At 30.9% G+C, this 14592-nt stretch overlaps 2 protein-coding genes across 2 annotated transcripts in view; both read left to right on the forward strand.

Moving 5' to 3' along the window:
• The first annotated feature begins 1852 nt into the window (after window positions 1-1852).
• On the forward strand, window positions 1853-5622 carry Hs2st (Heparan sulfate 2-O-sulfotransferase). Its single transcript, XM_089709111.1, has 5 exons — window positions 1853-2146; window positions 2218-2521; window positions 3021-3159; window positions 3526-3623; window positions 4172-5622. Exons 1-5 carry the CDS (start codon window positions 2035-2037, stop codon window positions 4539-4541), a joined length of 1023 nt encoding a protein of 340 aa, XP_089565237.1. The 5' UTR covers window positions 1853-2034; the 3' UTR covers window positions 4542-5622.
• Window positions 5623-6720: 1098 nt separating this feature from the next.
• The window catches only part of LOC149490832 (adenylate kinase isoenzyme 5), a 35623-nt gene continuing 27751 nt past the window's right edge, over window positions 6721-14592 (forward strand). The window contains exons 1-4 of the mRNA XM_089709217.1: window positions 6721-8897; window positions 9805-9951; window positions 11363-11473; window positions 12840-12982. Of these exons, the coding sequence (XP_089565343.1) occupies window positions 8876-8897; window positions 9805-9951; window positions 11363-11473; window positions 12840-12982 (423 nt within the window). The 5' untranslated portion in view covers window positions 6721-8875. The remainder of the gene's footprint in view (window positions 8898-9804; window positions 9952-11362; window positions 11474-12839; window positions 12983-14592) is intronic.

The following is a 14592-nucleotide window of genomic DNA, read 5'->3' on the forward strand; positions in this document are numbered from 1 at the left end:
TCATTTTTCAGGGTCTGATTCGATGTGGTTTAATTGTTATTAAATAAACAAAAATAATAATTAATAAATATTTATTAAAAAAAAATTATGAGGCGTGCACTTTTGGATTTTCCAAATTATTTAAAATATCTTACTAATTATAATATTATATTGATGGTTACAGAAATATTATCGTTTGTAGATGTAGATTAAAAATAGTAAAAAAATTAAATAATTTCAAGTTAAACTCACAGTTTAATGGTTGATAATCGAAATATTTTGTTATCATAAGAGCGATCTTTGCTGAAAACTTGTAAAACTAAAATTGTAGTTATCATTCATTGTTATCATTGTTCTGACGGTCATTATGAACGTTGATGCTTGCTGGAAAATAGCAACTTCTTAAAACCATTTCTTACTAATTTGTATAAAAATATTCAGGTACTTACCTATCAAAAAACAATTTACTTTCATATTGGTGAAAAAGTTTCACTTTAGCTTATGCACGTGCAATCCAATTTACGATTGTTGCAGCCGGACGTAAATCATAAACATGTATTGCGGTTCTGTCTTAATAAACATTAAATGAATTGCGGATGCACATTTCCATTTTAAAAGAAAGATTTATTGCCCAAAAATAGTAAAATACACGCCCAAAATATGGGAATTTTGGTAGTTGGTATACTTATATTACCTTTTTATTTTTTATATTTTGGTTACGGATTGTGAATTCAAAACATCATTTATATTTTTCTTATATAGTTAGTTACTTTGTAAGATGCTAAATGAATATAAATAACGAATAATTTGGAAAATCCAAAAGTGCACGCCTCATATTTTTTTTTAATAAATATTTATTAATTATTATTTTTGTTTATTTAATAACAATTAAACCACATCGAATCAGACCCTGAAAAATGAAAGGGTTCTATTCCTGAGCATACTCAAGCGTAAGAGAAAAAAAAAGACTCGATTAGTAAAGTATTTCGGTCGCTATCGTGTTAACAAGAAAAAGGATCCGCACATACAGACACACGGACGTCCAAGACAGAACTTTTTTAAACTGTTTTTTAACTAGTTTAAATAACAAAAATGACATCAAAAATATCATGAACGTTAAAAATAGTGTTTTTTCTTAATATGTGTGTGTATGTATTATCTTACAAGTGCAATGTATGATACATAAAGACATTTTAAGTTTGAAAAATCAGATGTTTTGCGCGAAGTGACAGTAGTAGGTACCCACCTCAACGCTTCGCTTATGAGGCGTGCAAAAATTACTTACCTACTGCATGCCTTCTGCTAAAAAGTGAAATGAAAAGAAAACTAAAAAGTATCCTAAAACCCAATAGTTATTTGATAAGTACATAAAACATTTTATTACCTAACATTGTAATGCACGCATATTAATTGTAAGTTTACTTAATCTTATAAAGTTATAATGAAATAATACTAGTTACTTAGTATTTACGCAATGTATATTCAAATTAACCGAACTAAACTTTATGGCGCCATCCGCGGCGCGATTGCTTTTCACCTCGGCTTTTCACAATTCGCAAAGCAGTATTTTTTTTCTTAATACCATCTGCATCGTTTTGCAGATGTAGGCTTTGACTTGCAAGATAGCCTGAATGGAATTTAGTTTTTTGTTTTCAAATATATTATAACATTATCAATTATTATAATTTATAATGTATATAAATCAACATTTGAAAAGCCTGAGAGAATGGACTTAGAACACAACTTAGAAGAAATTGGGAATGAAATTAATTTAACTATGTTCATGCAATATCCCTAATTTACGTGAAACGAAACTATACTGTCATAATGACTTTGACGCACTTGACATTTGAAATATGGCGATTGGCGACAGTCGCATTCCAATTTCCAAACGATGTTGTGTTGATGTTGATCAAAGCAAACGGCATGATTTTTGTTGTGTGGGTGTCGCGAGTAGTGGGAAACTAATGTTTATATTTATAATGAACCCATATTTTAATTATGTCAGTGCTCAATGTGTTTTAGTCTAGCGCGCTTTTCGTTTGCGATAATATTATGTTGAACATCCACAAGTTATGGCTATTTTCCTCGCTATGTGTTATTGTTATTGTGGTTTTATATTTCCAATCCGAAGTAACTCGTATCGAGGACAATTATCGCAGGCTAGGTATGTAAGATACGTCTCTTGAGTGAATGCATCATAGAAATCTCATTAAAATGCACTCATAATGTTTTCAGAATATAAATTAGTTCAAGCGCATTCGGAATCTCGTCAGTTTTTCCCGAAGGTGATCGATAATGATGACGACGACTTGGTGGTTATATACAATAGGGTCCCGAAGACGGGATCCACGAGTTTTGTGGGTGTAGCATATGATTTGTGCAAGAAGAATCATTTTAAAGTACTACATATCAACATAACGGCGAACATGCACGTCATGTCGCTCAGTAATCAATATAAATTTGCTCAAAATGTAACAAAGTGGCGGGAAATTAAACCTGCTTTGTATCATGGGCATATGGCATTTCTTAATTTTGATAGGTGAGTCACAATTTCAATATAAACAGGTCATGAACTATACTATTGTTTGAATGTCCAAATTAGATTCATTTACATTTTTATACAATAAAAATATATATATTTAAATGACATCAAAATATAATTCAAATATTTTGAATAGTCTTTAATTTATTGTTTTGAATTTTATCTCTATAAGTTACTAGTTACATACTTAAATTATTAAATATTATAAATGCTTTTATTCGTCATCTTCCTTTCAATATTTTTTTTCAATGTCCGATTATAGCGTGAATTGAATCTTTACTAATATTATAAAGCTGATGAGTTTGAACGCGCTATTAATCTCAGGAACTACTGGGCCCATTTGAAAAATTATTTCGGTGTTAGATAGCCCATTTATTGAGGAAGGCTTTAGGCTATATATCATCACGCTAAGACCAACAGGAGCCACGCGGGTGAAACTGCGGAGCGCAGCTAGTTCAAGAAATTTTCATATTGATTTATTCATGTTATTCCACAGGCTAGGCACAAGCTCAAAACCTATATTTATAAACCTAATAAGGAAGCCGCTGGACCGGCTTGTCTCTTATTACTATTTCCTACGACATGGAGACAATTTTAGACCACATCTTGTGAGGAAGAAACATGGGGATAAAATGGTATAAATATTAGCCATTTTGTTATTTAAATTTATAAAATATTCTCACTGAATTAACTATTTAAAATACTAACTGAATATGACCACAAATTAATCCTTTACATGGTCATTTTGTTAACTCAAAACATTTATTTTTTCAATTAGACTTGTTCTAGAAGCCCTTTTGAATAGTCATTACATATTGTTAACATTTACCAACTAGTTGTACCAAACATGCTATGCTTCATTCATTCTTTGTTTTTAGAAAGAAAGAAAGAAAGAAAGAACAACATACTTTGTTTTTATAGTATAGATTTTAAATATAATAATTTTTTTGAAGTTTTACCAACATAAAATTGATACTAAAACATTGATTAACATTTTGCAGACATTTGACGAGTGTGTAGAGAAGGGCCAGCCGGACTGTGACCCCAGTAACATGTGGCTGCAGGTGCCTTTCTTCTGTGGTCATGCTGCTGAATGCTGGTTAGTAAAAAAAAAAAAACACTGAATTTGTCTGTTATCTATGGATTAATAGAATGACTGAAAATCATAGACAATCATGATATTTATTCAAACTCTTATCTACTCCTTGATTTCTTGTAGTTATGTTACTGTGTGTGATAGAGAAATGAACTGCTGTCTTTTAATGCTACAGAAAAATCTTTTACTTTCGCTAGTAAATTATGCACATGGTAAAAATATATTTAATTGCAGATTGTAGGATTTATCTCTTACCCCTTAGAGCGTATACGCACTATGCGGGTAGCCGCATTGCGGGTAGCCGTCCGGCTGACCGCAAGCACAATTATGTACGTAATATTCATTTCTATGCGCACTGTGCGGTCTGCGGTAGCCGCATCGCAGTGCGCATAGAAATGAATATTACGTACATAATTGTGCTTGCGGTCAGCCGGACGGCTACCCGCAATGCGGCTACCCGCATAGTGCGTATACGCTCTTAGAATTTCTAAACTTGAGAGAACTAGAATCATTTATAATATTATAAATACTTTAATTTTTCTCAATTACAGGATACCAGGTAACAAATGGGCACTAAACCAAGCAAAACACAATCTCATCAACCACTACTTGCTAGTAGGTGTCACGGAAGAAATGCTGGATTTCATTTCTGTTCTCGAAGCGGTTTTGCCGCGCTTTTTCAAAGGCGCCACAGAGCACTATTTGAGCAGTAACAAATCACATTTACGTCAGACCAGTTCGAAAATCGAACCGACGCAAGAGACCATAGACAAAATACGAAAATCTGACATTTGGAAAATGGAAAACGAATTGTACGAATTTGCGTACGAACACTTCAAGTTCGTGAAGCGGAAAGTGCTTTTCAAGGAAATGAACAGTGTACCACAGATATATTTTTACGAAAAGGTGCGGCCGAAGTGATGTGAGTCTGTGTTGTCTATGGTTGATCTTTGACTTGATAGATTGTGGAAGCTATATTTATCTAGAGTAATTTTATTTATGACATTAGTTTCACTAATTCTTTTTAAATGTGTTTTTTTTTCTTATATTTGCGACCATAATATGATAACCATTTGTTATCAATGACTAAAAATTTATAAATACCTTTTACAAAGAAAATTTAACAGAGGTTTGATTTTATTAAAAATGTGTATTACGTTATGAGATATCCTCTAAAATTGTTGATAACGCAATCCTTATCTGTTTAATGTCTTTATCTCAATGGCAGGCTTATAATTTACTATATTTATTACATTACGTTCTTGAATGTAGATTGTGATGGTGTAATTTAATATGTGAATCTTCTTTTACATTTTTAATATTAATATTTTTAATAACTAACAATCATTAAAATACTGAAGTTTTTACAAATCATGCATTTGCTTTGTAAATCAATGGTTTAACTGGGAGGGCTCTATATTATTAGTACATATTTATTATTTTGTTTTACATCTATATATTTGTTGAAGAATGAATTAAAAATTTGAACATTGTGATTAAGATGATAATTCTTGGAAGTTCAGATAATATGTAATGCCACACCAACCATTGAAAACAATATCATTTTTTTTTTGCCTGAAAATTTTTGAATATGGTGTCGATATTCTATTGAAAATCATTGCCCCATTTTGTGTTAAAAAAATAATCAATTTAAGAACATGTAAAATTCAAGATGGCGCCTGCTGACTTGTTTTTGGCGCCATTTTATGAAATGAAATATCCAATGTCGTTCAATAATTTATTATCTTTTTCTATACTTTTCTGTGTATGATATTATACGTCCTTTTTATTTATAATAATTAGTTGTATTTTATACACTAGTCTCTATCATATTTGATAGAAAATATCATTCCATTAGTTTGTATTCGTATTTATAAGTAGCGAAATTGAATTATTTTAATATTAAGAGTTATTGTTAATTATCGACTATATACAACTACATGTGCACAATTAATAAATCCCTTACAAGAGCAATAAATTGAATTTTTCAAGTTAATAATGACGGCCTAATTTATTTTTCTTGGACATATGCATAGTTTGAAATAAAAATAGATTTTAGGAAAATGTAATTTTTTTTCATAACCATTAACTATGTTACTTTTGATATTATTCTTTATAAAAAAAATATTAATATAAAGCAAGTGTTAATAGACATACACACATCTTGAAAAATTCACTTTATGTTGAATATTCCTTGGTAGCAACAAACAACCAAACTCCACTTTACTTAGAAATGAATTTATTTGTTGATATAATATTAATTTCGGCGAATAAAAATGAAATTATATAAACAAATAAATTCTTAATTATCTATAGAAAAAACTTATCACTTACTTTAATCTATTCAAACAGATGTTTCGGTCCCATACACCAGAAGGAAATATGGGCCAATGAAAACTAACCTTGTTATTATTATTACATTTTGTAGTGTTCTAGTTTGTATATGTATACAGTTTAATGACCTGTTCGTACTTAAATTATTAAAAATAAATTAATTGTTAGATTAAATTAGTTAATTGCACTCGGTAATTGTTATTTTATAACTTATGATATTATTAATATGATTTTGAACATTTTTTATTGCATAACAAATAAAATTATAATAATGAAATAAATGCTAATATTAGTCAGTTCAATAAAGAAACGAATCTTCAATGGCGGCCAAAGCTGACTTTGACAGATGGTAGGATCAACGAAAAAGAAAATAAAAATAACGTAAATTGATAATTATTTTATTAATTATTTCAAATTGTTTGTTGGCAAACTTTTTTGTTATTGTATTTATGTATTTATATGAATTATCATATTTACGTATACAGAATGTAATAAAATCCCCATAATACTTGTAATATGCCCATAAAACTGAACAACTTTTCCCAAAGAACATATTTTGTCAAATTCCAATAAAACATTATTTACTTTCGCAAATGCATAATTGTCATTGTAAATTTATGATAAAAACTATTATAGGGAAAATCAAATACATTTTAGTAATTTTATTTTTCCATTTTTTTTTGCATACCATACGGCCGTGTGTGAGCGAGAGGGAATGATAAGCGCCGCCATTGAAGATTCGTTTCTTTAAAGAACTGATTAATACTTAATAATTTATACAAATTGCGCATCAAATAATAAAATGTATTTTAATAAGAGAATAATGCAATCATTGCTGAATAAGCACAACATACAATAATGTAATGGTGCATTAACACATTCGTCGAGGCGAATCTTAACGAACATTCCTAATGTAAACAGTGTGCACGCTATTCGCCTTTAAAATCTGCTTTTAATTGTGTTTAAGAGCGTTTTTACGGATAAGCACCTGCTTACTGTACTTCCACGAATATGTGAGGAATGGTTAGTGACGACGTTCGTATACGAATATTTCGTTGAGAGACGAGGCGAATGTCGAACGCGAATGTGTACATGCACCATAATAAAACTGGAAAAATAAATGTTTATTTATGTTTACACTACCCTCTTTTTTGTAAAATTATTAGTTTTACGTACAGATGATTCTTTTTACAGTGTAGAACTTATATTTTTTCATGCATATTCTACAGTACCTAATGTTTATTTAACCACTGTATCTTACATTTGTAGACTATTAGGCTTTCTACTTATATCGAGTGCGATAGTATCAGATATGAGTAAAGTACCTATACCTTACTTATATTTTGCAGAAAAACCACTATTGTGACAGCATTGCGCTCGCGTCTCATAAGTCATAATATTGTACTCAGAGAATATTTGTATTCTTTCACACCAAACAATGTTCATAAAAAATTAAATAATCATGTTTATAAAAAGTAAATTTTAAATCTAATTTTAAATATCTATTTCTCGAAAACTCTGTGTTCAATCTTTATAGAGATGTTCTTTCTTGATTCACATAATATGAGATCGTTAGTCTTCCATAGGTACTTTTCCATGTTCATTCTGTGTATATTGTTTAAAATGGACTCGTTAAGGTAAAATACGATAGAAAAGTATAATTTCCACATGTACGTGAACTACTTTGCAGAATTGTATTTGTTGAGATTTTTTTTTATTTATTTTAAAGTGAGGGTAGATCAAAATTTGAATGAAATAAGATATCGAAAGTGGATCAAGTGCGAATGAATCTAAATTGTGTTTAATCCCGTTAATTTTATTTTTATAATCATATTGTTTAATTTTTTGACATATTTAGACAACTATTAATTCACTAATAAAGACATTGTTGATAACTGTTAGATGTAATAATGTTATTGTTCTTATTATTTGATAATATTAGCCGAAATCTGCTCGCACTAGTTGTTAGCGCAAATTTATATTAATAAAATGACAGCTCTATCTATTTCTTTGTTTTGTATTTATGAAGTTACTAAAAAGTCTTGATACCTATACGACCTTTTCCTGATTTCAGATGAGGGTAGGTGCCCGCGAGTAGATGTTTTAAATGTATTATTAAGTATTTCTTTATTCTTTATTAAATTGGAACATCAATAACTGTCTACTTTATAATTTACTAAAAGTCCTGTTTAAACATATTATTCAGGTGACCCACTAAGAATTTCGATATAATTGTACCATCAAATGTGTCATTACAGGTGGAACTTTGTTCTCTAAACGTATCAATTACAGTCGTAAGTTTGAATAAATTATTACACAAGACGGCCTCTAGGGCTCTTTAAAATTTACCGACATGACCCTAATTGCCTAACGAGTTAAGTTCTTGAGCAAATAAATTACAACCACCCCTGCATGTGGCTTGCATTTCGTTAAATTGTACACGCGGCTGATTCATTCAGGGGTGTACCGTTAATTATTCAATGTGTCATCTATCCCTTTCAATTACGGTGCGAAGGACAGCGATAGCATGCTAACACGTCGAGTTTGGAAAAGAACGCGTTTGGTCAGTCGCGCGCGGGAGTTCAAATAGAGCGGACAGCTCCGCGATGCAGGACCGCTCCAAACTACTGGCAGAAATGCTCTCTCGAAGACACAATTTTCGAATAATTTTGAAATTGAAGAGTTAATTCGACGAAATGAGTTAATTACATTTTTAATTTTATCACATAAATTTTTATTTCATTCAGTTGATGCTCGTTACAAGGTCGCGCCCTTCAATCGATGAACAATTAAATACGACGTGTGACCACACATCAGACTGTTTTTGACATGTTTTTATCAAGTGCCAACAAAATAGATAAGGATATAGACTGTTGAGTTCGTGATTGAACGACAAACACACATTTTCTTCTTCATGGAATATGGGCATCTGTTTAGACACCGGTGAGTTGCGACACCTTGGGCGCCAAAGTAAAAAGTTGAAAAATACAGATACTAAAAAAAAATAAAACCATAAAGCCCCCTTTTAAGTTATAAGGTGTATAAAACAATAAGACAAATATTTTTTTTTATTACAGGCTACTTGCTAGGCTAGCTTCGAATACATTAAAGTTCAGAAGGTATCATTAGGTTACAGGTTCAATGCCTGGCAATGAACCTATAGCGTTTTTCCTGATTTCCCTGTAACTGCTACCTATGGGCAAAGAATACACGTTCGTTCCACAAGCTTGTAAAGATATATTTACGTGATGTCTAATGACCACACTTAGAGGCTATTTTAAACCTACTACGTTTCTGACAACAATTATTTCCGATAGATTTTCATTTCAACCACCTATAGGTGCGTAGTTCGGTAGTTATAACAAATGATTATTATTTATTTTCATGGGAAATAGGGAGAATTAAATTTTTAGTTTTTATTATTGGTAAATTGTTTATTATGTTAGCTTATCTAGAATTGGAATTACTGTAAAAGTACAGAGGAGATCCGCTAAATCACTACTACTTACTTAACTTAACTAGTTAGCCTTTTACCTACCTACTGTTTTTATTAATGTTCTAATAAAATTGATTACAGAATTGCTATTTTATTATAACTCCACAATACCAAAAAAAAAACAAATACAGCGACGAAAATATATATAAGAACAAAAAGAAATGGAGACGCAACAAAATTATGAAGTCAAAAACTTAAGTTATGTCTCTAAAATGAATAAGACAGATATATATTAAGCAGCATTTGCCAGGCCTGCTTGGGCATTAGTTACATTTACATTTATTTTATTTCCTGTATATTGAACAGAACAACAAACACATAGAGACGCAAATATTTTATTATTATTTCCTTTAGAACAAAACAATGAAGACTTGGAGACGGGCGAGCGCAGCCGCCGCGAGAGCACCTGGCCGTCGTCCCCCACGGGAGCGGGGTTCCCCATGCAGAACACCAGCCATGTCAAGTTCGAGCCACCCAATGTGCCGGTTATATTTGTATTGGGTAATGGACTTCTCTATTTTTAAATAATAAAATGCTAAGAAAGGATAATTTTTTAAGAGGAAAATTCAATTAGCATCGTCTTTTTTAGTTATATGGCATAAAAATTTTTTAAAGAATTAAAAGAATACAGAACATTCTATCAAGAGTAGAGTCATTTCGCCGAAATTATCAATTTTTATTTTTTTTTTTTCTAATAGGCATTCATTTCTTTTTCTTCTGGAAACTGTTTTTCGAACTGATGATAAATATTGATTTTTGCAAGTACCTACTATGACGAATTTAAAGTTCCTAGAACAAGTCTTGTTAATTTAAAATTGCAGTCTTTGTTTTCCTTTATTTTAAAAAGCACATAGTATTATTAAAACCCACTATATTTTGATCATAGGTAAAGGATTTTTTAACATTATAACCAATTTTTAAATTAATTTTACCTCTACTTACAATGACACAATACTAAGTACCTACTTAATTTTTACCGCGTGATAATATAGAGCTTATGTAGCTTAGAGCATTAAAATTTAGGTAACTACTTATATATTTTTTTCTTTTTCAATCATCGCGTAAACATTGTAATTTGTAGGTTTGAGGGAAAGCCAGAACTTACAGAATAGCCTTATATTATGTGATGTGAAAAGTATTTATAACTTCGGTATCGTTAAATAATACTTAACTGTTCAATAGTAAAGTACCTAGATAGGGACCTTGGGCTTTTATATAACAATTATTAATTATTACAATTTATAGTAAAAATATTATATATAATTTATAGTAAAAATAAATACGTATTTAGTTAAGAAAATGTTCGTTAAATATACCTATACAAAAATAAGTTTGGTGTCGTCCGCGTCGTTTCATCGTATGTGTGAAATATTGATCTGAATCTGAATAATATGTATTGTAGAGTAGTGCTTTTGCCCCCAAGGTTAAAAAAATAAAAATTAATATTTTTTTTAAACTTAAAAAAAAGAAATATTTTTTTTACTTATACTTAATCGACTTGCAAAGGTGGTTTCTAAATCTTTATACATATTAAAGTACACAAATTTCTTTATGAACGAGTTGATCTGATTATATAGGTAAGTAAATATTATGCTATCATTTTATCGAGATACCTAATACCTACCTACACTAATATTATAAAGACGAAATATGTTGTTTGCTCGAAATTGGACCGATTATAATATTTTTTTCACTAATAAGGAAGTAACATAGGCTCTATTAATTTTTCTCGGATAACAAAAGTACACGGTACACCAATATCAATAGCAAGAGGATATTCCAATAAATAATCCTGATGTAGTTAGATTATTCATTTGTCCGAAAGCAAAGCCACAACCACTTACCCTATACAGTATACACATACACATTACATAAATGCGGGTAGAAATTCCCTAGTATCACATTGTTTTAGGAGGTCCGGGCAGCGGCAAGGTGACACATTGCGACAATTTCATGCAGGAGCGCCGCGGGTTGGTGCACATCAACATGACTGATCTGCTGCAGCAGTATGCTATTGGGAATGGTGAGATTTTTTCTATTTAACAATTATTATTGGTTTCATTTGATCGTAATTAGAAATTACTTTGAATGTAAGCGATAAGCTAATGCTATAGCATTTTTTATGGCAAAAAAAACGTAAATATTTTTTGTAAGTGTATTTAAACCTGGGACGAACATTTTCCTAGTTTGCGGATTTATTGCTATACTATATTGCTATACTACTTACAAGTTTCAATCGAATTCTTAAACACTCTATTACTACTTTAATTAAGATCCTTATTACAGTTATTACCACTGTAAAATCATAATTGCGTCATTATTTATTGCACCTCGGTCCTTGACCATCGGGCCTTGTTAGGGGTAGGTTTTTTAAACAGTTTAATTCCGATCTACAATTCTTTTTACACAAATTGTCATTAAATTTTCCGTCCTACGGAAAAAACATTAAACACAGTGGTGTAGTAGACAACCTGGCATTTATAATATTAAGTATGTATGGAAAATAGCAGCTGTATAATAACGTATCGCATACATAATATTTAATTAATGAAGGATGCGCAACTACATGCTGAAAACAGAAAGAGGGTTCATAAGATTCAGACCAAGTCGAAAAAGCTGTTAAGCAAAAAGGAATTCTACTTCAAGATCATACTGTTTCTTTTCTTTTGCACAATTTAAATATGCTAAAGTAATCCCTAAGTAGGCAGTAAAGCATCCTGAACCAAAGTCACTATTTCTTGTAGTTGTCTGAAAAAGGAAACTTCTGGAATACTCCAATTGTTTCGCCATAAGTTTCAGTCGAAAGTCCTTATGTCCCTGACACCATACGAAGTTCTAATTGTAAATAGATATTCTAAGGTACCGTGGGAGCGGCCAAGTGTAAGCCAAGGTGCTTTATGAATCACGTGTTCTAGTATTGTTGTATTTCGAGAAATAATATCGATTGCTCTATTGATATTATTATTCTTCTATTCGTGGGGACTTATGACTTGTAAAGCGATTAGGGTAAGGAAATCGTTGACCTCTGAGCTAAGGGTCAGGAAAATGCGTGAATATTGCTTATGTAAGTCAATTTATAAGGGGAAATGATTGGCTCAAATTGCCCAGCTAATAATAGTTGTACGGTTTTACCGTCCAGCTTTTGTTAAGTAGGAAATTATGTTTGTTCTGGGTTTGTTGGGTAGTTTTTATTGATGAAAAATATATAAGTAATTGTGACAGCATTTTTACCAATATTTTATAAAAAAAAAAATTATTGTTCATTTTTCGTATGAACCATCAACTCTTCTATGATTATCCATAATAAAAAAGCCTTTCTTATAAGAAAGACTTTTTTATTATATTTTACCTCATATAAAATGACTATTTCATCATCTCTTTAAAACTAGATATGCAAGACTTCGGCACGCTGTCCAGCAAGACGGTAACAGAGGTTCTCATGTTGGAAATGAAAATGGCGCCCACGGCCAAGACGTACCTCGTGTCGGGGTACCCTCGCTCTATGAGGGATGTCGCTGAATATTCGGATAAGGTAAGAAGGGTTTCATAATGTTGTATCTAGAAATGATTTAGCTAAATTATTATAATCTTGGTTTTTCTCCGTTCAAAACGAAATATCTTTTGCACATTGAAAGTTCACAGGATATCTAGATTGTAGGGTCGTCAATTAATCATATTTTAGCAATTGTATTCTATAATATGATATCCTTCGTAGGGATTCTGGCTATGAAAAACATCGGGAATTCGCGTCAATCAAGCCTAAACAGCTCATCAAATGGCTGTATAAAATTTGGCACAGTTTTATTATATCTATAGATAAAATAGAAATAGAAAGACATTTATTCCCAAAAAAATGATACAGTACATTAAATTATAGACAATACTTATAAGTTATAACTTAAAGAATGTATAACAATAAGTGAAGACGTAATAAAGAACTTTTTTCTTCTATACTTAACTACCGCTCATTCCTTTCAATCCATCCAATTTAAACGAGTTAATAAACCAGTTTAAAACATATTTTCTATTATATAATAGACATTAAATAAAACCAAATTTTTAAACGTATAAACATATCAATTTTGAACACATTAGTCCTTATTCCGTCAATCGATTGAACTCCAAAAATCGGAACTCAGTGTGTCAAGGGCAGACAGCTGGTACTAATGCTATGTGATGGCATTTTTTGTATAATTGTTTCTATGAATTGTAAATGGGAATACTCGTTAATTTGTGCTGTATTAACAATATAATATTTTATCAGGGATTGTTAATTTTTGGCTTTATTTACATTAAAAGTTAAGCTTTCAACTTCCTATCCAAAGGACTTTTGCTCTTTAGTAACAAAATTGCTTGTATATTTACACATTTCTTTGGAATGCTTAAGCAAAATAAATTGAACCATAATAATCCATTATTGCTGCCGTTTTTTTATGTAGGTATTTAAAACTATACACATACAGGGACAGTCCTTTCCCAAGGTATAAAAACGAAATTCATTCAAAGATTAAACTCAGATGTAAAAAGGAAAATAAAACAAAATTATTTATTTGTAGTACCTACACAAATATGTACTATGCTATAAAAGATAGATACCATTTCATAATAATTATAGGAACGCGGTAGTTCAAAATTCAAATGATGTTCAAATGCAACCTTGACGTTCCATTCCACGTATCATGATGACACATTTCAAAATATGCATTGTAATATGAAAAACTACAAACATGATACAAAATACGTTCATTGTCATAAAATACGTTCTAAAACTCTCTGTGTGTTTAGATATTATAGATTATGTACTTTGATACCTGTAAGGTTTACGTCTTCGTTGCCTGTAGTTCTTTAATATAGTACAAAAAAAAGGTATGCGTGTACTAGAGTACACACGTAAGAAGTGAAACTTCTTTATGACCTTAAAAATGTCACGCGTACGGCGTAACTCTATGGGCGTAACGCAAAAATGTTACACTAAATTTTTGTCCAACCCCGATAAAAAAGTTTCACTTCAAAAATTCTGAAGATAAAAAAGCTTAAAAATCTTAAAAGCACCCTAAAATCTACCGCATATAGGTACCTATAGGTAGGTTACCGTCTGGCGTCTGCCTGTTTGCAATAAACTCTAAAACTACTGCACCTATA

The sequence above is a fragment of the Colias philodice genome, chromosome 2 (assembly GCF_061535455.1).
Source record: "Colias philodice isolate Cphi_HAF_F1 chromosome 2, ilColPhil1 Martin Lab GWU primary, whole genome shotgun sequence".
Classification (NCBI taxonomy): domain Eukaryota; kingdom Metazoa; phylum Arthropoda; class Insecta; order Lepidoptera; family Pieridae; genus Colias; species Colias philodice.

What these genes read in the sequence shown, in the direction of transcription:
- Hs2st (XM_089709111.1), top strand. Translation starts at nt 2,035, where the DNA reads ATGTTGAACATCCACAAGTTATGGCTATTTTCCTCGCTATGTGTTATT. An exon ending in GGACAATTATCGCAGGCTAG is followed by an intron (nt 2,147 to 2,217) that starts GTATGTAAGATA and finishes TAATGTTTTCAG; the next exon opens with AATATAAATTAGTTCAAGCG. An exon ending in GGTCATGCTGCTGAATGCTG is followed by an intron (nt 3,624 to 4,171) that starts GTTAGTAAAAAA and finishes TCTCAATTACAG; the next exon opens with GATACCAGGTAACAAATGGG.